Source organism: Meriones unguiculatus, chromosome 8 (assembly GCF_030254825.1).
Source record: "Meriones unguiculatus strain TT.TT164.6M chromosome 8, Bangor_MerUng_6.1, whole genome shotgun sequence".
Taxonomy (NCBI): Eukaryota; Metazoa; Chordata; class Mammalia; order Rodentia; family Muridae; genus Meriones; species Meriones unguiculatus.
In genome coordinates, this window is record NC_083356.1 from 10,405,845 (window position 1) to 10,433,300 (window position 27,456).

At 39.0% G+C, this 27,456-nt stretch overlaps 1 protein-coding gene across 3 annotated transcripts in view; it reads right to left on the reverse strand.

Moving 5' to 3' along the window:
* Nucleotides 1-27,456, reverse strand: part of Cntn1 (contactin 1) — a 311,867-nt gene that overhangs the window by 114,766 nt on the left and 169,645 nt on the right. For all 3 annotated transcript variants that reach the window (XM_060388785.1, XM_060388786.1, XM_060388788.1), the window contains exons 3-8: nt 24,759-24,791; nt 18,974-19,106; nt 15,552-15,724; nt 13,871-13,966; nt 2,679-2,885; nt 91-190 (exon numbers count right to left, since the gene is read on the reverse strand). In XM_060388785.1, the coding sequence (XP_060244768.1) occupies nt 91-190; nt 2,679-2,885; nt 13,871-13,966; nt 15,552-15,724; nt 18,974-19,106; nt 24,759-24,791 (742 nt within the window). The remainder of the gene's footprint in view (nt 1-90; nt 191-2,678; nt 2,886-13,870; nt 13,967-15,551; nt 15,725-18,973; nt 19,107-24,758; nt 24,792-27,456) is intronic.

A 27,456-nucleotide genomic window follows, 5' to 3' on the forward strand; every position in this document is an offset into this window, starting at 1 on the left:
AGAAGGAGCACTTAACTTGTTTACTTCCCCAAAAGGCATAAAACTTATTGTGTTTCTATGCATGTCAATGAAAAGCATAAGCATACTCACTTTCCAAGAGCGAAACACTCTAAAGTCACATTTTGGCCCATCAAGGTGTAAATGTCCTTGAACTGCACTACAATATCAGCAGGATATGGCTTTGTTGTTCCTAATATTAAAAAAAAAAAGATACAGACTCCCATAATCTATTATTCACAATATTTTTTCCTTTTTCTTTTTAACAACATGAAATTTTATAAGCTAGATCTGCATCACATGGAAGGGTTTTTTTTTTAATATATAAGAATGTTTCCCAATATGCATTTATACACAATGTGTGTAAGTATGAATTTCATCACACATCCTGATACCTGTAACTAACTGACTAAATTGGCTACAGAATATCAAGGTATCATTAAAGAGCTGCAAATATGTATAAAATAACTTTGACCATTGCTAGGAGGCACCTGAAGAAAAAAAATGAAAGGAAATATGAAAAATGAAAGAGAAAAAAGGGAAAGAAAGAGATGGATTAAGCAAAGCCAAATACCGAACAAAGAATTATCCTCAGAACCTAAGGAAACGGAGCAAGAGAGATGGCTGAGAAGGGCCATTTATTCTGACAGGGCTAATGCTGCACATACTACTTGTCACTATTGTTCTTCATATCAGTCCTAAAGCGTGTGCTGATAGAAACAGGATCCAAAAGCCTTAATGCATTATTAACCACCAAGATAGGGGTTTGTCTGAAAGTGGTCACCAAATAAGGAGTTCAGAATTACTGAGGGCATATGGTAATCTTAGGCAAAATTGAAAACTGAACTGAGTCATTTCATGACAAAGCTCTAAGGCGTGTATGAAATCAAATGACATTAAAACATTAAAATATATGACCTAAAGATTATCTGAACTCATGATGCACAAGCCCCAAGAATGCAGCATTAGAAGTTTTAAGATCAATTTTGTCAATGAATAAGTAATCACCAGTGGGATTTATAAGATTATAGATCATACCTTTGGCCTAAGGTGATACGTTGATGGCAGTTTTAAAACTCCTGGTATCAGAATCTGCATTTCATGGGTTTCTCAGAACTCCCCAGTGGCTTACATATTGACATAATTAAAAGCCACAGGGATAGCTATTCTGAACATCAGAGGAAGGGAAAAATTGATAAATGCAAATGTCATTTGTTAGAAGAAAAAAAGCAGTTATAGACAAATGGGCTAAAGAATCCTAGGAAGAAAAGAAAGCTTGTAGGAACAGTCATGTCCTAAAGATGTTCAGTTAACATCTTTGAGAATTTTGTGGAGCAAGTCTAGGATGTGGGGAAAACCAAAGCCTAAACACAGGAGAAAATTAGAGATGTGAGTTTAAATCCATTTATGTGCAGTTCAGTGAGAATACCTAGAAACCACTGGAAGAGAAATAGGAGCAAGAAGAGCAGCTGGTACTTGGTGCTGTTTAAGACTTGAGAGAGGAGGAAAGTGAGCCTTGTAGAAACAGAAGAAAATCTGCAAGAGGCAAATGAAAAGCATTAAGTACCTAAGAGACTGGGGACTGAAAACTATCTTTTGATTGAATAGAAAAGAATCTCTTATTATTGCGGATGGCCTTCACAGGATAGAAAAGAACATTCAGAGTGAGGGGAGGGGGTTGTACAGAAAAGGACGGGAATACGCGATAGATACCGTGAAGACCTGATTCAAATGGGATGTGAGCTGGAGCTCACAGACTGAAGGGATGGGCTGTATGGAAGCCTGTCCATCACTGAGTCAGGAAGTAACAAAATGTATAGAAGACAGAGGGGAAGTACATTTCTGAGGCAGAGTAGGAAAGGTAATCAAAGCCCTTTCCAGAGGGCACACGTACCCTGTGAAACTGAGGCCAGGAATGAGATGGGAGAATGAGCCAGAAAGTCAACAGCATTTGCTGTGTGCTCTTGTGTGACTGTTTCCTCACAGGGAGAAGTGAAAAGGGAATGCCAGTAGCATTGCGACACTTCCCACATTAACGGAGAGCAAACAGGTCATTTCCGAGGAGTGAACCTACCACTATTATTGTAGCAGAACTGGGGTTAAGCTGGGATGAGAGAAGCAGGTATGTGGTGATGTGACAAAGTGTACCTCGAACAGTGTGTGGGTTCAGATTTATAGGAAACATTTAAAAGATTAAAAATGGAGGCAGAGTAAGACCCACAGAAATGCATGCTAATTACTTAAAGCAGAAGTGGCAATTATTTATATTTATTTGTACCATGTAAATAGTTCCTTAAAATAATCATTTTTTTTTCTAATTGTGTCACCTTTTTGTTTTTATCTAAGTATTTAGTTTCATTTCAAATTAACTATCAAGTACAAATGGTCATGAAACAAAAAAGTAGATCCCACACATTTCCATTGCAATTCTTTAGGCACCCTGAACTAATTAAGTTGCCTTCCATATACTTCTTAAGCTAGAAGCAACTGATATAAACTCACCCATCTCAGGATCATTTTTGTTAAATAAAACCAAACTTCAAAAGCTTACGGCTAATTCTTCTATCCAGCATACACTATACATTGTCCTGCCCAGGGAGACGCCTGACCATTATCGTGAATAATACTATATAACACTATAAACATAACATTGCAAAAATTATAACAAATAAAATACTTACGTTCAGGTATTGGAATGAGGGGTATAAATTTGCTGAACACACTTTTGGTGATAGAAGGACTGGACACAAAGCAGGAGTAATTGCCTCTATCAGAAGACTCAACGTTTGCAATGTAGAGATTGCCATTTGTCTGAGACACAAATCTTCGTTTATCCATTGTGATAAACACAGGAAATTCATTCAGAAGCCAGCGGTAGCTAAGATCATCTAGAAGAAAACGTTTCCAGCTAAATATTAAGCTCTTCTCTGCAAATGAAGATTCTGCTTCCTAATTACACTTCATCATATGGTCTGACAGAAGTTATATATCAGTAAATATTGGAAGTTTAGACAGAGCACATTTTTATTGCTACCATAATTTCAAGAATATAATTGTCATAGTAAACAATTAAATCTATCTTTCTGTGCCTATCAATCATCTATCTCTAGTATTTTATAGAGTCTCAACATTCTTTCTTCCATGTCATTGGTGGATTAACTGAAACTTGGGTTTAGTATTATGCCCACAGTATTCATGACTGTGATGACTGAATCCAGTTCTGATAGTTACATAGCTCACAGTTTAACTTTCCTACTTGAATACAGAAAAAATTCAAAGTGACTCAGTTTATAGACTTGGTCCCTTTTCTTTTCGCTATATATATATATATATATATATATATATATATATATGATACCTATATATCTATTTTTATATATTTTATATATTATTATACATATATGAAATACATATATACATTGTCATATTAATAAAACCCACACTGGTGGAAGAAAAACATGCTGCTCTTTTCTTAAGTATTAGGAAGTATGTAATATGATTGTTTAAAAATAATTTACTTCATTCCTGTGTGCCTGTAGACATTGAAGACAGTTCTCTACCACAGACTGACAGTTTTCCATACTTGACTAGGATTCAGGTAAGTGACCTTTAGGCTCCTTCACATCCTCCAGTCAGTCTCTCCACTCTTACCCTTTGACCTGTTGCCACCTAACTGCCTCAGCCCCTTGTCTCACCCACCTGGATCCCCGTGAGACTAGGGATTTTGGTGGGACTCAGGGTCCTCCCACTTTTACTTGCAGCCATTTCTATGAGACCATCTCCATTCTTTTGTTTCTTCCCAAGGAACCATAGAACCATACTCAACCAGGGTCTACACACTCTTCTTGGCTGGAAATCAGAGACTCCATGGCCTCCACACGTTGACTGGACCAATAGTGTTCAACCGCCAGCTAGTACAGAAGGTCCAGCCAACAAAGACAAAAGCAGACCTCTAGTTCAAGAATTACTTCAAACACGCTCGCCTAGATCCCAGTGCAAAAATAATACTGGGTAATAACAGAAATGCTGAGGGAGGGATCATCATCTCAGATTTCAAATTGTACTCCAGAATTACAGTAACAAAACCAGAATGCTATTGGCATAAAAACACATACACTGATCAACTGAATTGGATTTAAGAGCCATAAATAATTCCACACACTTCTAGACTTATAGATTTTTACAAAGAAACCAAAAATACACACTAGAAAAAGACAATATACTTAATAATTAGTACTAGCCAAACAGGATGGCTGCATATAGAACAATGAAAATAGATCCGTATCTGTCACCTTGCACAAAATTCAACTCCAGATGCTTAAAAGAATTTCTGAACAGAACACATAGCACAGACATTTAGATCAATAATGAATAAGTAAGACATTATGAAGCATAAAATTCTCTCTACAGCAAAGGACACAACCATTTGAGCAAAGTGGCAGCCTACAGACCGGGAAAAAATTTTGCCAATTATACATCTGATAGAGGGTTACTATCTTAAAAATATAAGGAACAACAAAAGCAACAAAAACAGAAAACAAATAATCCATTTAAAACTGCAATATAGAACTAAGCATAGAATTCTCAAAAAATGAAGTAAAAAATGTTCAACTTTCTTGGGCATCAGAGATATGCAAGTTAAAAGACCTTTGGGAAGTCTTACCCTAGTGAAAATTATCAAGATCAATTAAAAAAGAATGACAGCATATATAGGATGATTTAGGGAAAGGAAAATACTTGTTCATTGCTATTGGAAGTGTAAGACTGTGCAATCACTATGTGAATCAGTGTGGAGTTTCTTCAAAAATCTGAAAACAAATCTACCATAAGATGCAGCTATACCACTCTTTGGCATGTACCAACAGGACTCTACCTCATACTATAGATACACTTATCCATGTTCATTGCTCTTAGTTTATAATAACCATAAATTAGAAAGAACCTAGATGTCCATCAACTGATAAATAGGAAATGAAAAGGTAACTTACATAATAGAATATTATCCAGCTCTTAAGAAAATAAAATTATGAAATTTGCTAGTAAATGAATGGAGCTAGAAGTAATCATCCTGAGTGAAGTAAGCAACACCCTCAAAAACCAAATACTGCATATTTTACGGATGTTGGCTTTTAAGCATTAGATATGTTTGTTTTAGTCTGAATAACCATAGAGATGATGTAGTTGAAAGGGGTCAAGGGGCAGGAGGGGATACTCCTAGGAAAGAGAAATAAACTGTATATTATAAAGAGACAAAGGAGAAACTAGGGGGATTTAATAGAATGGGGAATAAGAATGTAGGGTAAAGGAGGGAATGCAGGGAAGGAAAACTAACAGTAAAGGTCTTTTGGAAACCCACTACTCCAGAAGCTTCCTAATTTATGCACAACTATGAAAGATATTTAAAGGACTCATAATGGAGGAGACAATGCCCCATCTAGACATCCTGAACCACTAAGTAAAACCTTCATTACCAGCAATGGATTACATTTCGCTGAATCACTTACCAAAGGGGCCTCAGAGAACCTCACAAACACAATAGGCTGTTGACAAGGCTATTTGCTACCCTCCACGATTTGATAGTAATGACCTACTGCTGAAGACACAACTTATGTCATGGAATGTGAGGAAATCAAGCTTATGCCCAATGAGAAGCTTCATCTCTACTCCCTACTAGCTTTCATGGTACTGGAAGGCACTTTACAAGCTACTGGAGAAGAGAAGTAATCACCACCTCACTTAGGTACAAACCCTGCAACCTCCAGAGTCCTGTCTAAAAGATATATTGGCGCAAATGTTATGGAAGTAGCCAACCATTTTTTAAATTAGATTTGAGGTCTACTCTGTGATATAAAACCCCTACTTAACACTGGTAAAATGGCCAGAAACCTGAGAGTAGCTATGTCCATGCACCTAGGGGGAAACATATGTTTTGGCTAGTTTTATGTCAACTTGGCATAAGCTAAGGTCATCGGAAATGAGGGAGCCTCAATTGAAAAAATGCTCTCATAAGATCACACTACAGGCAAACCTATGGGCATGTTAGTAGTTAGTGATTGATGGGGAAGAGCACATTCCGTTGTGGTGGGGCCATCTCTGAGCATGCGGTCCTGGGTTCTATAGGAAAGCAGAGTAAGAAAGCCATGGGAAGCAAAGCAATAAGAAGCATTCCTCCTCAGCCTCACAAAGATCCTGCCGTTTGAGTTCCTGTCCTGACTTACTTCAATGCCAAATAAACACTTTTCTCTCCAACTTGAATTTTTTAAAAAGGATATATATATATATATATATATATATATGATTATTTTTTTTATCATTTATTCACTTTGTATCCTAGCTGCAGCCCCCTGCTGCCATCTCCTCCTGGTCCCATCCTCCCTCTCTGTTCCTCCCCTATTCCTCTCCCCTAGTCCACTGATAGGGAAAGTTCTCCTTCCCTACTGTCTGACACTAGACTATGAGGTCCCATCAGGGCTGCTTGGATCCTCTTCCTCTGTGGGCTGGCTAGGTCACCCCACCAGGGAGAAGTCATCAAGGAGCAGGCAACTGTGCTTTTTGGTCCCAGTGCTTCATCCCAGGAACAGAAATCCTAACTAAGACAACATACCACTAATATCGTGCTAAAGGAACATAGCAACAAATTATTCCTAAGGATTTTCTGCTGCACACCTAGATCAATCCATCACTCGACACTTGTCAGAGGAGTTTTTTCTTGCAGCAGATAATAACTGATACCAAGTCCCATAATGGACAATTGTGCAGATAGTCAGGGACTTTGGAGCACAAGCCCTGCAAGGGATATCTTTATCAAACCCCTCCCCTCACGGCTCAGGAACCTATGGGGATGAGGAGGCAGAAAGGTTGTAAGAGACAGAGGCAGTGGATGTCTCCAGAGAAACACCATCTTCTAGACAGACCAGGGCTAATACACTCATGAACTCACAGGAACTAAGATGGATGCACAGAACCTGCACAGATAGGTTCAGACCAGGAGAGGTTCCAAGAAGTGAGAAGAAGAACTGGAGACAAAGTTGGAGCCCTAACCAGGAAGGTACTTGGAATTGACACTTGCTACAAATGGATTTTTTTTTCTCTAGCGGGCGTTAAAGCTACTTGGAACATGAGCCATCCAATAGGATAGACCCCATGCCCAGGAGTAGTTGACACACTCAAAATGGACATGTTCTCCTCTCTCTCTCTCTCTCTCCCCCTCCTCGTGTGTGTATGTATACACGTGTGAGTGTGTGTGCATGCATGTGCGTGTGCGTGCAGACCTTTTAATTTGTTTTTGTACTTTTTGTCTTTTTCTGAGGGGTAATTTCTTGTTTTGTTTTGTTTGTTTGTTATGAGGGAGAGACAGAGACAGAGAGATCATGAAGCTGAATGGCTAGGAGGTGGAGAGAATCTGGGTAGAGCTGGGAAAGAAGAAAGGACATTATAAAAATATATTATGTGCAATTAATTTTATTTTTTAATTATTTTATTTTTTTATCGATTACAGTTTATTCACTTGTTTAAAGTATCAGTCTCAGAAAAGAACCCTGTGCCTAGATGTTTTGGTTCTGTTGCTCTCCTTGTGGAGCTCCTGTCCCCTCCAGGTCTTTCTATCTCCCCCTTCTTTCATAAAATTCCCTGTACTCTCCCCCTAAGTTTGGCTATGAGTCTCAGCCTCTCTTTTGATACCTTGCTGGGTAGAGTCTTTCAGAGGCTCTCTGTGGTAGGCTCCTGTCCTAATCAATCTAATAAATATATCAGGCAAAGGGGGGAGAAACTTTCTTCCTAATTTGCTAATTGGCTTTGATTTTTCTCTATTTGTTTTAGTGGATATTTCTCCAGTAGTCATTTAACAAATAGTCAAGAATAAACAGTATAGCCAATATATATTTATAGATGAAAATCTTTCTAAATCATCTTTAGTAAAATTTTACCTATGGTGGACAGTAAATGTTTTATACCATCTAGTTTTTTTAATTAATTTAAAACAATGAATTCATTAATATGAATTTAATTAATTAATATGAATGTTCTATCTGCATGTAAACCTGCATGCCAGAAAAGAATATCAGATCTCATTTAGATGGTTGTGAGCCATCATGTGATTGCTGGGAATTGAACTCAGGACCCCTGGAAGAGCAGCCAGTGCTCTTAACCACTAAGCCATCTCTCCAGCTCCCCCATCCGGTTGTTTTGAAGGATGAATGCATCAAAATAAATTATTAGTTTGCTTGGGTAACTGAAGAGAGTACAGACTACTGACAAGGAAACATGATACAAATCCCGCACTCTACAGAGTCCTATAGACATACAGAGAAAACTCCAGTGTTGCATTTAGATCAGCTACGTACTTTCCCTAGCATTCTGCAACATCAAAAAAGCTAGTCAAAAGGGCTGGGTTGCCTGCTTTTGGATCATGTTCCCATAGCTAGGCTGATTTCCCTGGCCTCAGCTAAGGAGTATGTACTCAGTACTGAGATGGCTTGATGGACCAGGATCGGTTTTTAGGGGTGGAGGGACTCTCCTTTTCTGAGGAGAAGTTGGGGGGGGGGGGAGGAGAAAGAGGATGGGAGGGTAACACCAGGAGGAGAGGAGGGAGAGGGTTTTGTTTGGGATGTAAAATGAATAAATGAATAAATTTGTTTTAAAAATGCCAGTCAGGATGGCTGTGATAGTTTGTTTTTGTATTTCGCAGACAGCAGAATTTGTGGAACATTTGGGGTGCTGTAGATAAATATATTCAAAAGGAAAGGAAAACATAATGAGATGCTCGCTCTGTGCGACGGTTAACAGGCAACTTTCTAGATATTTCTATCCGTGCATGGTGGACTTATTTTAATCAGCTACTTTAGGCTGGCTTTGACAGAATTATTTGAATCTGTATTTTTACTTCGGGTTAAAGTTTTTATAGCTATGTAGTTTGTATAGTATACAGTTATAAAATAGACAAATTTGGGTGAAGTCTTTAAGTGGTTACTGAAATTGCGGAAATTATGTCATCTTGGGATTTGGTAAATGGTGTCATCTTCAGAAGGAAATGATGTTTATGGTAGAGTGATGAAGATGTCCACTCTTACTTATTTGTAAGTGATTTTTTTCTACTCTCAAAAAAGTGACAATCAATATTTTTTCAATGATTTTTTTAACACTTAGTTACAAAAATGGATAAACGGGTAAAGAATAACAAATTGTGATATTTGAACGTTTAAGAAAACGTAGCCTTCTAAGTCATTACGCTGATATTTGTATAAACGCAAGTTTTGGACCATAGAACACTGTCTAAGTCATTACATGCACATCCTCTGGTTGCTTTGCTTTGTACAGAGTATCTCCCATGTTCCACTAAATTAGACAGATGCAGTCTTGGCTCTCGTGAGACCCATGGCGCAATTACTCTAAACTGATCAGTAGCCTTGGCCTACTGCTGGGTGCATTCACCTAGCTTAGTAACTGCAGCTGTCTCTCAGACTTCAGGACTAGGCCGTTTTGGAGATTAGAAACTATGCCCAATCTCATTTCTCTCAACCATGCAATCTTCTTTTTTTACGTGTTTCCTGGCCATTTGCAGAAGATAAAATCAATCACCCTTAAATATAAAAGACTGTGTTTTTTCTCCTGGCACTGTAGACTAAGTAATAGGTTGTCATGGATTAATTTTTCAGCAAGTGTTAAATGCCAGCACCTGTTTAAGGAATGTTGCTTACTGGTAAATGCAGAGGCCTTTGCATTGCCCCGGGACCATACATACAAAGAGCAAGCTTTATACAGACAGTTGTAGTGTGTTTAGCATTTCATTACGTTACTTTGAGCCACATCACTTAGCACGCTACGTGAAATTATGTAGGTAGCTTTCTTCTAGAAGAACATTGAAAAACACGAATGAGCCCAAGAGCAGTAATTTGAAAACTTCTTATGTTTTCATATTGTGGGGAAAATTAGCCGTGACAGAACACAATTTATATTACCAGTCTCATCTCCTTGGCTTCTTGTCACTGCTTTGATGTGGTAAATGGCATTAAGCATGCTTAGAGAGAAAGTCACAACTACCCACTCTGACCTCGTGCATACTTCTTACCTGGCTCTCATGTTCTTGCCCGTTCCTGTGCTAATCACATATCTAGTCTGTTGAGATGAACTCGTGATCATAATCCAACTCGCCTGCTTGCTTATTTAATTTTAAATCCATACACGTGCCTATTATTAATCATCTTGTAAATAATACCCACCCTTCACCCTTCGAATGGGGAGGGAGCTTTTATTTTCCCTTCTGTCTAAACAAAAAACATATCTGGGAGTTTTTGAGTAGTAATAAATCAAATTGTGTGGTTATCCTGAGGAAAAAATACTTGAATAAAAAGCAAGAGAATATGCTCTCATTGACAGGAATGTTGGTGATCAAAGGTCACTTGTACAACAAGAAATTATTTGTTGCAACATATTAAAATGAAACCTAACCAATTTATCTCTTTATGAAACACAGACCTTATATGCAATACATTTAAAGAATTACTTTAAATTACTTTTAATTTTTCTTCTTTATTTTTTCCATTCCTCAGCTATTTATTGAATATTGTCTCTGTGCTAGGCACTGTATAATCAGCTGCATGTTAAACATTAGTATCAAGCTGAAGACATATCAGTACTGAAGTGGACCCTTTGATTACTCTTAAAAAAAAAAAGAGCCTAGTTTGGGTCAATTTTTTTCTTCAAGAAGAGCAACAGAACTCCCAATTCAGAAAAACTGAACTATGACATATGAGATGTTGCCTTATTGCCTTTTGGATAATTCCGCTGTGTGCACACCCATGTGTGAGAGAGTGGGGGAGAGGGAAGGGAGAGAATTACAATCATTTGGTGTAATAAGATGTACTAAATAGTATGTACTAAATAGTAAGCCCAGTATGTTGATCACAGTTAGTTGTATTTTATTGACTTTAATAATAATCTACTGGGCTTATCTATCCATCTCAGCACTTTAGATACCACTGTTAAATGTGAATCTCCTAAGAAGGTCTACAGGGAAGTTAGCATGGAAGATAATACATCAACTGTACATTTTAAAGCAGAGATTATTTAGTTGACACAGTGAACACTCGTCCTCAGATCATCACTGCAGAAATACAGCTTGACAGGCACAAGTAGGTCTATAACTAACACTCAGACAGAGCCAGAGCACTGCAGCAAATGCCTTTGCATTCCCAATTCATTGAGGTTCTAAGAGGCAAACACAGAGCATTCACTTACATGCATCAAGGATGATGGGAGCTGGATGGCACAGAGCTGATATGTACTGATTGAGGGACGTATGTAAGGTGAGTAGTCAAAGCTACCATGGAGCTAATCATATGCTGATAGAGATGGAGAGCTTTGCAGGTTTTCCTTTATAATGGCATTTCTTAGGCGCATTTAACGGCTTCTCCCACGGAAGCATCTTTCTCAGGTTGAAGAGGTAAACGTCCCTTAGTGGAATGGTTTTAAGCTGCTGTCCACCTTGTAAAGTTAGCCAGACTCCTTTTGTTTCCTTCTTCAAACTATGTCTATAACTTAACTAAAAGGTACCTTGAATTAAACTCAGAATTTAATATGTTTGCTTTATGAAGCATATGCCTCTCATGACCCTTGACTTCTGTAGACACCATGTATCTGGTGCATCTGCTACTGTAATGCTGCCTAACTCATCCCTGATTTCAATTCTACCTTTTTCTAGCCCAGTGGTTCTCAACTTTCCTAATGCTGTGACTCTTTAATACAGTTTTTCCTATTGTGGTGACCCACAACCATAAAATGATTTTCACTGCAACTTTATAACTGTAATTTTGCTACTGTTATGAATCTTAATGTAAATATCTGACATGCAGGATATCGGATATGCTACTGATACTGTGAAAAGGTTGTTCAGTCTTCCCGGGGGGCGGGGGGGCTCTTTATCCACAGGTTAAGAGCTACTGCCACGAGTGAGCCCTTCCCAAAGCAGTAACCATTCATGTCTTAGGGATCCTCTGTTCAACACTCTAAGCGTAAATCTCACTGAAAGCAAAAGCTCATCGTTGCTAAGCACACGTGATAAAGTCCTCTGCAGCACAGCTCCTAGAACTCCTATTCCACTTTGTCTTGCCAGCCTCAACCCCTATGCTGCAGCTACTCTGGTTTGCTTTGCACCCATGGTCCTATTTTCTTGTTGCCTCACCTGCCTGCAATGGCCTCCCAAATGCTTATACTGTTCACACCTTCACTTCTTTACTGTCTTAGCCATAACTTGCTTCTTAGCAAGGCCCTTTCTAAGATCTAAATTATCCCCTACCCTGGCCTCTTCCTTTTCTTCTCCAATATTGTGTATCTTTTAAGTACTGCTCTCATTTATTGTCTGTGTGTCCCAGCAGAAGGTCTCTGAGGGCTGGCAGCCTTTCTCAATCTGCTCCAAGGCTGTGTCCTGGGGATTACACAGTGTCTATTGAGGATAAGGTTTTCTTAATCAATAGCTCACACAGTGTTAAATAGGCAAAGGGGGTCACTGGGAAGCCATTGCCTTGTTTGTGGGAAATACTTGTCCTTTCAGCAGTTCCCCCAGCAAAAGCCCATTCTGTCATCAAAGGCTGTTATAGCATTGTAAATATTGGCCACTTTCCATATTTATTAATTAATCCTCTCTCTTTCAGTACAGAGAAAATTACCAGTATTTTAAAAACAACTAGAGCTGCAAATATCATTTTCATATGTGCATATAAAATTACATATATGTAAACATTTACATGTAATATATGTGTATAATTTTGTGTGAAATTATATGTGTACATATCTATGAATACACATGAAGTCGTGCATTCCACATAAGACTGCTTATAACAGCATGTTCTGTCTCATATCCTATGGGTATGTCACATTTAATATATAAAGGGCATAACGTATTTATTTTATTGTGAGGGGATAAATAAAACAGATCAAGACTATGAATATATAGTATGCTAACCTTTATTTTAACCGTATCAAATAGAAGAGATATATATTCTAAGTTGAATTTTTAACAGATGATTTTTAATTTTGTCTCTTTTCTGAAGCGTATGATTATTCTCATAGATCAGTGACTGTACAGACATTAATAATTTATCACGTCCTTATCCCTTTCTAGTACTTAGTTATAATTCACAGTATATTGCAGATAGTAAATTAAAAAAAATTGATTGGTCATACATCATTCCTTAGTACAATTCTATCTCCAAATGTTTAACATAATTTCTGCAAATCTACCATAATTGCTCTTACGTGACAGGAACTTTAACGAACTTTAACGAGGCCACAATCCAACATACTTATGTTTATAAACTGAAATGACCAGAAACCCTTGGGATTAGGGCCAAGTGACCAAGGAGCCAAGAAAGAAAAGTGTCTACAGCCACTTGTAAGTGATAATCACAAATTGACACTGTTGTGAATGAATGCTGTCCTCTGCACATGACTTAGCCATTGTCCCTCTGAACTCTGCTGTGTTTACCTGCATGATCTGAAGTTGGTATTGTGTTCTGGAAGACGGGCTCAATTCAGTTCCACCCTGACATTATATTATAGAAAGCTAGTACCTGCTGGACGAGAGCCATTTTCTTCAGTGGTGTAGCAGTTCTTAAATTGCCTATGCTTATGAAAAATAACTCCTCCCGCATGCTCTTGTAAGTAACCCCAGATGAACTCGTTGGTTCACCTTATCAGTGGTGAGCAGTTGCTTTTCTTCTCAGGGAAAGCTCACACAACAGAAGCAAATAACGAGTCACATTAAATTAATGATGGGCCGTGATTGCTAGATGAATTACGTAATCATCAGTGTCCTGTCGTTACTAGAACACGCGGGTGTGCCCGCTGCGTGCCCCACTTGTCTGAGAAGCCCATTTACCTGGGAAGTGGTAGGGAGGATCACAGAGAAGCACCATGCCCTTCCCCTCCTTCACTTTCACTTCCGGACGCTCCTCGGGAGAAAAGGGGTCGAGATCTGATTTCAAAAGGGAAAAGGGAAATGTTCATTCTGGAGAAAGAGATATCTGTTACGTGTGATCTTTCAGCAGTACAGTGAGATCAGGCAAAGCCAGAGAGCTCCAGAAGCGAGCAAGGAAACACAGGCACGCATCCCTTCCCATACAGTGGGTCCTCAGATACGCAGGGAAAGGACCCTGGTTGGGTATTGGGACAGGGACCAATCTCTTGGTTTCTTACATTATGCTTATTTCTTTTCTAAACCCATTTCCCCCTGTTTTGTGTTTAAAAGTCCACCTTTTGCTTGATTTCTTGCACCTGAAGTACTTCGGTTCTTCATTTGTTTTACTGACAGTGGTTCTGGTTCCTCTCTGCCTCTCTCTTCGTTTGTGATCCACTCCCAAACTGTAATACCTACACTGACTCCCCTTAACACGCTGTCCACCTCTGGAACCCGTGCGCTTTCCCTGTTCTATTTTTTCCAGAGGAAGGCTCACAGCCACATCTCCGAATCTGACGTGTTAATGGTACCTGAACGCCTTCCCTAGCCTCACCTGCAAACTTCCCTTAATCTCTGGTTGTAGTAAAGAAACTTAAATGTTTTGTTCCATCTTAAAGCCCTTGTCCTAGCTCCCATTCTATTGCAGTGACAGCAGTATTTTGCTTTTTAATTTGACTTTCTTTGGAAAAAAAATTCAGTTTAGTGAAAAGAAGTAGTGAAATTTTATTTCAGGTTGATATGTTTTATCTACAACTCTCTTTGCCACACTTCTTCCGTATTCCTGTTTCTCAACCTATTTCACCCTTTCTAGTGATCACTTTTTTTTCTTTTCAAACATTGTGTTCATAAATAATGTATTTAGCAAAGATAGAGATCATCACATAAAATCACAAACTGGAAATTAATTACCACACCCAGCTCCCCTCTCAGTGTAGAGCTGTCCTTTAGAACAAACTCTTTTATTTTAGCAAGTGTTTTTTAAAATGTTTTCCATTATGGAAACTGTCTTAACGTTGAAACGAAAATTGAAATGTTTCTTAATGAATAAAGGAGCAGGTGAGGTGACATCATTAATAAACCACACCATATCACTACTTTGGTTGGAATGAGAAGATGTGAGGGTCCATATTCATAAGGATGAGATTTTTTTTTAAATTTACTTATATGTATGAATATGAGTGAGTGTGTGTGTGTGTGTGTGTGTGTAAATGTATTTGCTTATGTGCCTGTGTGTAATGTATATGTGTGATATTTGTTCTGTGTATGTGGTGTGTGTATGTGTGTGTGTTTGTGTGTGTGTCGTGTTGTCTATATGCTTTCTACCCAAGGAAGCCAAAAGAGGGCATTGGATTCCATGGAACTGGAGTTATAAGTGGCCGTGAGCCCCTCAACATGGGTGCGCTTCTGGAAGAATAGTCTGCACACTTAACCTCCGAACCATCTCTCCAGGAGAAATAATTTTAAAGGAAGAGAAGAGCTGAGGGATTCAACCATCACACAATTAAAACCCCAATTTATATAGACCTTAATTAGTAATTAAAACACATGTAACTTTATTTTACACAAATAAACACACCCTTTTAAAAGAGTCATGATTACTTACACCCAAAGCTCAGGGTTGCCTCAGTACTTCTGACCATCCCATAGTTGTTTGAGGCTAAGCAGTAGTAGATCCCAGCATCCTTCTGTTTGTCAGGGTTGTTGATGACAAGGTTTCCTCCTACCATACTGTATCGGTCATTTGTCAGGTCAACATCCCCATTATTCATTCTCCACCTGGAAACACAGACATTAATGTTACTCAAAAGGTCATGAAGCCTGGGAACTCTATTAGGCTAACATCAATCTGAACTAATTTACGAATAACTCTGTGTGAACTTGACTCAGTATTCTCTTCTATTCTTTTCTTTCTTTCCTTCCTCCCTTCCTTTCTTCCTTTTCCTTTGTGTAGCCTTGGATCCTGGACTCTCTTTGTAGACCAGGGTGGCCTTGAACTCCCAGAGTGTTGGAATTAAAGGCTTGTGCCGCCACACCCAGCTACCCGGCTTCTGGCATTTTTAAAATTATCTATAATTCTGAGTATCTGGAAACATGAGTAATAATTTAGCTAAGGTATCAAAATGTAAGTGGTAACTCCCAACATATTTTCTCATCTTAAATGAGGTATCCTGAAAGAAAAATGTATTATAGTGTTTTATTCCAGAGATTGATTTCAGTGTCTCTACATGAGCATATTTGATAGCCATATTTTGCTAGGTAATTTCACATACATCTGGATACATTGCCTAAAATATTAAAAACACATCTCTAGCAAAATTAAACTATAAACTGTCAACATTTGGCTAAATAGCACAGCAATTTTCCAATAAAATGAAAGGAGGCAGGCTGTCTGCTCGGCAATTAACACACGTTTACCACTAGGGGGAGGTCATATAGTTTAAAATTATTCCATCCAGTCACAAATAAACCCAAGTCACAAATAAACCAGTAAAATCAGATTTTCTTCAGTCTGGATTTACTGTTCAGTGGTGCCTCTCAACATTACTTAGGGGCAATTTTTGTTGAAGGCATTTCCTCTCATCGTAAACTCCTATCTGTAATGGTGTCAAGGAGAAATATTGTGGCTGATAATGCCACTCTGTGAAGGCAATAATGTTATGAATAGAAGCCTGCCTTTTCTCAGTGAGTTGGTGAGAAGAATGTCGGTAGAAAAGAGTTTTCATTTGAGATGACAGGAACAAATCATTTTACAATTATACTGTGCTGTGGCAGAGCTCATCTGTTAGACCAGTGCCCCATCTGACATTAGACAAGAGTCCTGACCATAAAGTTCAGGAGGGGAGGGGGGGCAGCTGGGGCTACTTTCTGGATGCCAAATACACATCTATGCAGGTGAGGATAATGGCAAAACTGCATTACCTCAGAATGTGTTTATAAATCAGCTTAGGACATTTTCACATTATAATCTTTGTGGGGTAGGAGCTAATTTCAAAAGCAAGAACGGAACACTATGTTTGATCTATCTTCTACGTGCCAAGGGCAAGACTGGCTCTGTTTGAAATCAGAGCAAGTGGCTTGAAGTGATCAGTCAAGCAACTTCAATTGTCAGGATTCCCACCTCCTTTAAAATTCTTTGTTGTACCTCTAACCTCTCAGGATGCCACCATGAATAATCCATCACCAGAAAACACGTTATAGCTATAAAGCTACTGCATGAAAGGACAAGGTCCGTGATTACTGAGGGCCCTGTGGTTTGTTCTGCAATTCAGTACATTTGGAAAACATCAGGAATTCTTTTCTACCATCAAAAAAAAAAAAAAAAGGCTTTCTCCTCTCCTCTGCACCTTTGAGCTTTTATACTGTGGTCAGATGCAGCTGCCTCTCTATCAGGACTGAACAACTGCTTGGCTCCCCCAGCTTCCTACACTAATAAATGGACAGTCAAGCCAGCTCAAGCTAAGGATTGGTCTAGATAAATCCTGTGGGGTGGAGCTGGTGACATCCTTTCCAGAGCACCTTTCATTCATACTGCTGTGTTCCTAGAAACACTGAGCACAGCACCTGCTGGTTGGTTGCCTCCAAGACAGTCTGGAGGCTATTGGCAAGGACAGCGTCACAGAATCTATGTCACTGAAATAGGCTTGTTATTGTCAGATCGTCTAGAGGCTTCTTAAGAAATCATCACACCTGTGCTTTAGCCCAGCATCTGTGCTTAACTTACATGGTCCAGCCAATGTATCTAATTAATATTTAGCATCCTTTCCTATAAAATTTTCTGTAGACAAATCTCTTCCACGGCCTGTCACTGATGCCAACGCATGCCCAGGACCATGGCCGGAGGCCATCACAGCAATTATAGCAACCAAACAATTTTTAGAACAATGTGTTATTCATAACTTATATTGTGCTCCCATGCATAAAATTGAAGCAATAAAAATAATTTCAGGATGGCTACTTTATACCTAAATCCATATTTTGCTTTAGAGGTAATTTTGTAATTATAGCCAGAGGCAAGAGAAGATGAATACAATTAGAATTAAATGATGAGGAGATATTTATCCTTATAATAATTTTTATGATAATAGAAAGCTATTTTATAGTAGGAAGAATTCCTACTATCAAAAATTAATCATTATTTGACAGTCTTCAATTCAATCAGGTGATAATTGTCCAGTATAGTCACATTTTCCTATCAATTACTTGTTTTGTCTCACAGATGAAAAGTATTTCATAAATAAAATGCAAATTCATTGGTGTTTAGTTTACTTTTAGTCTTCGACTTGGATTAAATAAATTTTTATTACAATTTTATAAACTCTGTAGCGCACACACACACACAAACATCATTTTTATTTCTTGCAAAGTTTTTATGATGGCACAAAGGAGTAACCCAGGAACATAGAAAAAGAGGCTAATGCATTCTTCAGAAGGCAGACGTATTTAAGACAGTTTTGTTTTGTGCTGGGAATGGAGCTCATTGGTAGAATTCTTGCCTCCACCACCCATGGATGAGCATTTGGGTTCAATCCTAGCACTGCTGGGAACTGTCTATGTTGACAGAGACAGAGATTTTTATCATTAAAAAAGGATAACCCCTTTTGGTATTGCCTATGCAAACTTATAGTTAATATAGAAATATAATCAGTCACTAAAATTTTGAGTGATCGAGGACAGTGCATACAAAATTATTTTCTCCTCTAATGAATACGTTTATAAATAACATGTTCTGAAGCATCAGCTCCGTTAGATAATATCAAATCTACCTGTATTATCTCTGTACAAGTAAATTCTTACGTATATTTAAGAGAACTATGCATGGTGTATTTAAGATACTATGTATATAAGTATACTAAGCTACTATGATGCATAAGTATCAGCTAGTGTTTTCCATAGTGTGTATGCCAATATTTGGGCTGTTGTTCATGCTCCTTCCAGACTTGTTCTCTACAGATCTGGGGTCACGGATGCCACCTGTTCTCTGCAGCCCTACCCCTCCATTCTAAAAATAGCAGTGAGGTGCATTACTTGTAAACTGGAAAGGGGCTAGCTCGTGCCCGGCAGTTGAGTGAAACTTTTCCTTCCAGCGACTCTTCTGGATAGATGGTATTGATGGGTTGCTCTTCAAAAATGGGTCCAAATCCTTTGTCCTCCTCAGACACTGAAACGAAAACAAGATGATTTTATGGTGTGCCCCTCTGTAAGTCAAAGGAAGTTCGGGTGGACCGAAAGCGCCTCTCTTCTGACTGTCTTTCATTGTTTCCCTTGTTATCTATGCGGCCACTGCCTCTCTCTCTCAACACACACACACACACACACACACACACACACACACACACATTCACGTCGCCCCAGCCAAGGTGTTAATTCCTCCAGAAGGCTGTTTCCCATCCTTCCCATTTTAAACGATTCCCTTTTGTGATCCCATACATCACCTACATGAGCTGTGGAATTTAATATGTCTGCTTTGATTTTTGATGCAACCTTTTGTCTCACAGCCCTGGCAGGGCTTGAGACAGGTGACTTTTTTAGTCACCAGCACCTGCTAGAGAATTACTTCATGGTCTAGAACATGGAGTTGCTTAAGATTTTAGAAGATGGAGACGAAGCAATAAATACATTCCTGAATGCTCTGGGAAGATTATCCTCTTTTTAATTTGTTTCTTCCTTGAACATGTGACCAGGACACATACTCAGCATCATCTGCAACATCTACATGAATTGCGCGGATGGGAGTTGGTGAACCAGTGTGAAACCCACCACCAGTACCCAGTTTGGGAAGCAATCATCCTGTGAGTCTATCCTCTCTGGAGGAAAAACAAATGACTCCACAGAAAAGGTTGAAGAGGTGGGAGTCGCCCACATGTCACTAGCATAGTAGGAACTGCAAACAACAGCTAAGAGCCATATGTTAGAACTGAGTTAGTCGAGACTCATGTCCCTAGAAAGCAGAGAAACTCTTCCCTGGGGTCACTGGAAGCCTTAGGCAGATGCAAACCTCGGTTCATGCCTCTGGCTTATGTGGTAATTGTTTGGTCTTTGTTTCTCTGTGTCCAGTGGGTTGTGCAGGTGCAGCACCTTACAGTCAGTTTGTGGAGAACAACTAAGAGCTTTGGCAGTAGCCTGGGTTGTTTGGGTGACCAATGTTGCTCCTTAGGCCAACAGCTTGCTTGGATGTAACTAATTGCCAGTACAAGAAGCTGCTTTTGTTGACAAGAGATGTTCAGTTGGGGCTCTGATCTTGTCTTTTGATAGACAGTTTAACTCAAGAAGCACAGCGGTTTTTATTTTCTCTAACATCAACCTATAAGATTCTGTCTTAAAAAAAATCACCTACTAACAGTAATGAGGCCCTTATATTTTGTGATGTCGTAGCAAACACACACACACACACACACACACACACATATATATATATATATAATGGGAAGAGAATGTAACTATTAAAAAGATTCTGTTTTATAGGTCAAACAGAAAAATATTTTTATTGCACTTTTTTCTTCCCAATGGCAATATTTTGTACAAATCATGTGTGTACATTTTCCAATACTCAATTAGCTTCTAACTTGTATAGAGACCGTTTATGAAATCTTAGTAGAATAAAATAACAAAGCTAAATTAATTTTCACATGGAAAAAAAATCACATTTAAAGTATTCCAATTTTCTCATTTCCACGATAGGTCTACACTGTTGAATGAAGAAATGGTGCCTACATGTCTGGGATTTTCTCCCCTGAAGAAGACACTAGATAGCCTGTAGGGCTTAAGAAGGATTCTGAACATGTTATCTGGGTACTGAAACTGGCCCTTAAGAACAGCAATTACTGCATCAAGTCTCTGCCTTCCACTGCGGTGCTCAGCAGCAACCCATCACCCTATATGGCCACTTAATGGTCCCCTAATTCAATAGGTGTGCTCAGACCTAGGGAAAGAAGAGCTTCCTGAGAGCACAGCATGAGACTAAGCATAGGAGCCATTAAGGCAGCTTTATACTCAGCATACGGGAAAGAGTGTCTGTCTCTTGCTGCTCTAGCAGTGGGAAGATGCAGATAACAGTTTTTGATGTTTTGGGAGTTTTATAGAATTGAAAGAGCGAGAGGCACAAAGTTGGAGGAAACATGTTAGGTTACCTGAAGATTTAATTAACATATTTTAAAATCTGTTTTATTCTTAATGCAAACCCATCTTAATAAAACTCTCACTTTCCAATATATAGTGTAGCTATAATAACTCTACTATAGAAAGAAGTGGTTCCCTTATCAAATATGGCTAAGAATATTGATAAAAAAGAAAAAGATTGCACGCATATCTGAAGTAAAGTTTGCAGATGAAAGACGATCAAATGCTACCACTGCTCCTTGAGTGGACTTTTCATGTTCACGGCGAGCACACCATCAGTTGGAGGCATGAGCTAAAACAGGGTCCTCACAATTTTCCTATGTGGAAATAGCCCTCTGTAATCTTGCTATTTGGTTTTGTTTCCAGAAATTTAGAGTGATATTGCAGTTTGTGCTTGAGAATTATTTTTAGACATTTTTATATCTGTCTTGAAACAAATTCCTTTTTTTCAATCCGAAGTATGTCATCTCAATCTGTTATTAAACAGAATTTTGCATAAGTATGTTGTCAGATGAGCCTAAGAAAAATCTATTAGGAAATAAAGCATCCAATTTTGAAAAGTCTATTATTAGCATTCTTACCATATTTACAATACTCCTCATTATGGAGCTGAGCATGGTTCAAGCTCTCTTAAAATCCAGTGACCTATCTGCATGAGGCAAAAGTTACATTGCTTAAGCCCAAATGTCTAAATAGCACTGGTCCTTTCTTCACTGAGAGAATTAAGATGTTTAGGACTTGGGTTTTAAATACTCCGATACCACCATCGCTTAGGGTGATGGGTAGGAAGTAATTTTGCATTTATTTACCATCCCTAATGATGCAATGCTGAGAATTCCTCCCAACAGGTATGCTTAAAACCAGTTTTTTTTAAAGGTTGATAGGATTGGATTAGCAGATCAAGTTATGTAGACTTAATCCACAGAGTGTCCATCATGTCTTTATATCCCCCTTTGAACTCCAAGCCATTTCTTAAACTTCTAGACATGGCTGGGAATATTCCGAGGCTGCTTCATATCTGACTGCACCTCAAGCGTAGAGGACCCAGACTACCTCGAGCCAGGGCATTTCTTACAGAGCAGTCTGGGAAAGATTACCTTGTTTTAAAAAGAGATAAATTTTTTTAATAGAGAGAGAGAGGCCCTTCTTCACTTGAGTACTCTTCTGTCCCTCTGTGACAGCCCAGCTGTGTACTACAGGGAAACTTGGAGAGTGTATTAGCCACTTGAACATCACGGGTGGCAAAGAGGCAGCTATTGATTACTGGTGTTGCAGCTTGCTGTACTCCAAGGGATTGAGAAGAGCAAGCACAGGCAAAAACATTTTTGTTGTTATACTGCTGTCAAAAAGATGGAATACTTGGGATATTAAGAATAGAGTTTGAAAAAACGACAGCATCATCCATCATCATCATCATCATCATCATTATTGTTGTTGTTTTGTTAGGATAGGGTTTTCTCTATGTGGGCATAGGTGTCTTAGAATTCTCTATGTAGACCAGGCTTATCTTTGGAGATGCACCTGCCTCCTAAATGATGGGATAAAATGTATGTGTCATAAGTGCCCCAGAATATGGAATGTATGAGTGTTGATAGTGATAACCATGAAGAGGGAGACATTGCCAATGGAGAGAGAAGGGACATTTTCTGTGGCAATGGGTTAAACGAACCACATAACAGGTCTACTGCACAAGAGCAGAGCAGGTGTGGCGAGTCCTACAAATGGCCTCAGAGTACACTGGTGAAGATATGGACAGTGAACAGAGACTAGAGAAGGGAGCCCATGGAACTGCCTTCTCACCATTTCTAATCTCCTTATGTAATGGGAATCAAATCCAACTCCTGAAAGTCAGAATGCACATGCATTGCAGAGATACGGGGAGAGAGGTGGCATGACTAAGGGCAGGGGAAATGGGTATGCATGGGAAGGCAGTGTTTTCTGGGCAGTCTCAGCACTCCACCTGAAGTGAAGAGTCGCAAATGTAAATTTAACATAGGTAAGGGGCGGGAGTCCTTAGAGATTATGGGCTGGATGCCGACTGAGGTTGGAAACGTATGCACGCCTCATATCTCTCCTCAGACAATCACCTCACTTTGGCACACTCAGAGGGAGGGTTGTGTGAGGAGCCACCGTGATAAGTCCTGAGTAGCTGGAGGCAGAGCCTGGAATTATGCCTTCACAAGCAGAGGAGCATTGTGGGTTAACACCGGCTGAAAGAGGCAAGGATTCTGCAGGTTCCAGGGGACCACGGTTTACACTAACACCTTGAGTTTAGGTTCTGTTTTGTAGAGATGTGAAAAAAAATAAATTTATGTTCTTAGTCACTTAATTAGAGGTGTTTTCTATGTCAGTGCGAAGAAAGGCCTGCATTTATTTATTTATTTATTTTAGTATTATAAATCCTGACTGCAATTAAAAATAAACCATTATGCTTAATTCTGCAGCAGGGTTTCCAATGGTTTATTTGACAATAAAGTACTTTCTAATAAAATTCCGGCTAATATACTATAGAAATGGCAAGTGCTTGTTGTATTTTTTTAAACTTTTATCAGTCATCTTGTTTATTTAGAATTTGCGCCACTTCTAAATGCTAAAATACTTCAGTGTTTCTTATCTAGAGCTTCCATCATTAAACACACACTGAATCAAACTTTTTGTAAATAATTTTTATCTTTTCATATTCCCTCCTTATGATATGGTTCTTGGAGTATGGGCAGCTATGCCTGTGATCTCTATAAAATCTGCATGTAGTGATTTCCAGCTCACAAGGTGGGAGAAGAAATGGCTTTGATTGAAGGTGGGCTAAGAATTTCTTGGACTTCTGTCCTTAAAACGAGCAAGTGGAAATCTTTCTCAGTCCAAATGGCATCCTTTGTATTAGCACGCTGGTTGTCACAGTGGCTGCTCTGCACTTCGTCCTGGCTTTTTATCCTGTCATTTTGCAGTGGTTGTAGCAGATTAGCTGTCACCAGAGTCCATCAGTCACAATGATGGCTGCATCTGCTGCGCTCTCTGTGAGGTTCTTGCAGTAAGAAACACTGTTTTTTGTTGGTTTTGTTTATTTGTTTGTTTATATATTGAAAGAAGAAGCTCATAGAAGACTAATTTATGAAAAAACACACACTCACTCACACACACACACACAACAAAAGCTTAGCTAGAGAGTTCCAGTTGGAAAGGCAGATCCAAGTTGGTCTTCTTGCTACACCACCTCTCCTTCAGCAAAACCAGTAATCATAGGAGACTGTACCATCAGGAATGGCCATTACATTCAACTCATCTCAAATAGGAAATTTTATACTGTCTGATTGCACTGACTCGTAAGGTCCCAAATACACTTACTTGAGATTTCTCTCTTGGAGCAAACAGGAGGCTTGCAAAAAAGCTAAGACATTCTCATCTTTAACACACTGATTCAAATTTCACAGCATTGCATTGTTACAAAGAATGTAAGACAAATGGAGATCACACTGAATAGTTTCATCTGCCCAGACCCTGGTGTGTGTGTGTGTGTGTGTGTGTGTGATGTCTTTCAACAATCAAACAAGTTGTTTTATTATCTCAGAAAAAAAAATCTTTACAGGATTGTAAGTACCCAACAATAATAATTTGCCTTCAATTTAAAGCAATTATAGCTTAAAGCAAAAAAAAAAATCAAACATCATTACACAAAAGAAAGTTATTTAAAACTTACCTCCATGACCATATCTTCTATACCATGTGAACTCTAAGAAAGATAAGAAAAATAACAAAAACATTTTTATGTCCTGTAATTCTTTCAGGCATGCTTTTAAACATGGACAAAGAATCAACAAAATAGTAGAGCAAGATCTTCAAGCACAAGACTGGCATATCATTACACCTGTCCAAATAATTTTTTTCTTGCTTCTATATTAGATAATGGTTAACACTAATGTTTGCAAATCAATAGAATTGGTAAAACTTTAGACACTAATTATAACCTTTTTATTTCATTTATTATAAGATGTCAGTATCCATATAAAATTTTCATTATATGTCTTATGTACACCTCATGCAAGCAGTTATACATGCATACATGTGTATGCATATCATTACTGTGGCTATGTATTTACCACTGTCATTAAATTCTCAAGTACTAACTGACACAGAATAGAAAGAGAAGGGACAGAATGGTAACAAGGGAAGGGAAAATCCTCTCATTTTGGCCTCTGAGAGTCAAGAATTTCAATACAACTAGCATTTGCTCAAGACTAGCATTTGCTCCTTCCCAGGTGTAAACCCAGCTTTCTAGGGGCATCAGTAGGATCCCTCTTTGTGCTAAGCTAAGGGTTCCTGAATCTAATAAAATTATATTCTTTTTTAAAACTTTTATTCTCTCATACATATCCAGACCACAAATTCCTCTCACTCTACTTCTCCCATTCTCTCCCTATACCTCTTATTACCCCCAGATCATTTCCTCCACTATTATCCTTCAAAAACAAAACAAGAAAAGGAAAGGAAAAGAAAAGTAGTCCTCTTAGGGATATCCATTAAATATGGCCTAACAAGATACAATAAGACTGGCCACAAAGCCTCCTATCATAGCTGGATGTGACAACCCAGTAGGAGATAAATGTCCTAAGAAAAGGCAAAAGAGACAGAGACAGCTGTACTCCCATTCTTGGGAGTCCCACAGATACTTGTAGCTACACAACCATAAGGTCTATGCATAGGACCTAGCTCATGTCCGTGTTTTTGTTTGAGTTTCTGTGAACAGGAAATTGGGAATTGATCTATTTCATGATCCAGCTATGCCAGTCTTGGACATATACCGAAAGGACACTTCATTGTACCACAAGGACGCATGCTCAACTATGTTCATAGCAACTTTATTCATAATAGCCAGAAACTGCAAACAACCTAGATGTCCCTCAAGAATGTATAAAGAAAATATGGTACCTTGACACAATGAAGTATTACTCAGATCCTAAAAACAATGACATTGTGAAATCTGAGATAAGTGTATAGACCTAGAAAAGATCATTCTGTGTGAGGTATCGCAGACACAGAAAGGCAAACATGGTGTGAATTCATGTTTATCAGTTAAAGAAATGACAATCATGCCACACTCTGAAGATTCAGAGGGGCTAAATAACAAGGGCTCAAGATGGGGGGATGCATGGGTGTCCCTGGGAAGGGCAAATAGAGTACACTTTATGGGTGAACTGAGGACAGGTGGGGACAAGAACAGGAGTGATAAGACAGGAGATGGGAGAGGTGGAGGAAGAGAGTACTGGAGGAGATGACTGGAATTCGGGGGCACTTGGGAGTGATGTAGAAACCCAGTACAGTGGAAACTCCATGGAATCTATGAAGGTGACCCTCACAAAGTCCCCTAGTAACGGCCTGAGTTGGCTGTCTTCTACAACCAGGAAAGGCTCCTAGCAGTGTGGCTGGGACATCTACCCAGCCACAGAACCTTAGACCTACAATCTGTCCTGCCTACAAGACATGCTGGGGCAATAGTGGCACAGAACTTGTGGGGGTGGCCAGCCCATGACTGGACTAAATTATGACCCACAGCAGGAGAGGCAACCCATGACACTGCCTGGATGACCAGGATCCAGAGGCAAGGATAGAAACAAACATGACGGGAAAAGTCAATGAAATGGTGCCTGATGATATTCTGCTTTATTCATAGATCGGTGCCTAGCATAATTGTCATCCAAGAGCAGTCATCCAGAAACTGATGGGAGAAGATGCAGAGACCCACAGAAAACACTAGGCAGAGCCAAGGGAACCCCACAGAGGAGAAGGAAGATGGATTGTAGGAGTCAAAAGGGTGAAGGACACAATGGGAACATAGCCCACAGAATCAAGTAAGCAGGGACTCTCAAACTATCTTCTTATCCACGGCACCTCTAGACCCACCCTCTATTCTTATATAACAGAGAGAGAGAGAGAGAGAGAGAGAGAGAGAGAGAGAGAGAGAGAGAGAATTTGTTTTCTTAGACATCCTGTAAGATGCATCTGGAGAGCCATCAGCATTATACATATGTTTGCCATTAAGACAGTTGTGACACAGATGCTCAAAGTTCTAATTTAACTTTTCCTACACCCCTTTCCCTATATATCTAATAAACCTCAACTCTGCTTTATAACAGGATTGTTTTGGAATTCTTTTTGGCTTCAAAACCAAAGATCTGGTTTTAACTCTTGCTTAGGTCCCTGAAAGACTGAGGGAAGGGTGTCAGACTTCTGAAGGCAATGCACCGTGCTGCAGCTCCATCTCTCCTGCTATTGACAGTAATGAAATCATTTTCACAAATTTCTGGAATTAAAATAATGAAAATCAGTGTCTCCTCAAAACTCACAATTTTTATTTCCTGAACATATACCCCAGAGACATTCCACCATGCCACAAAGAC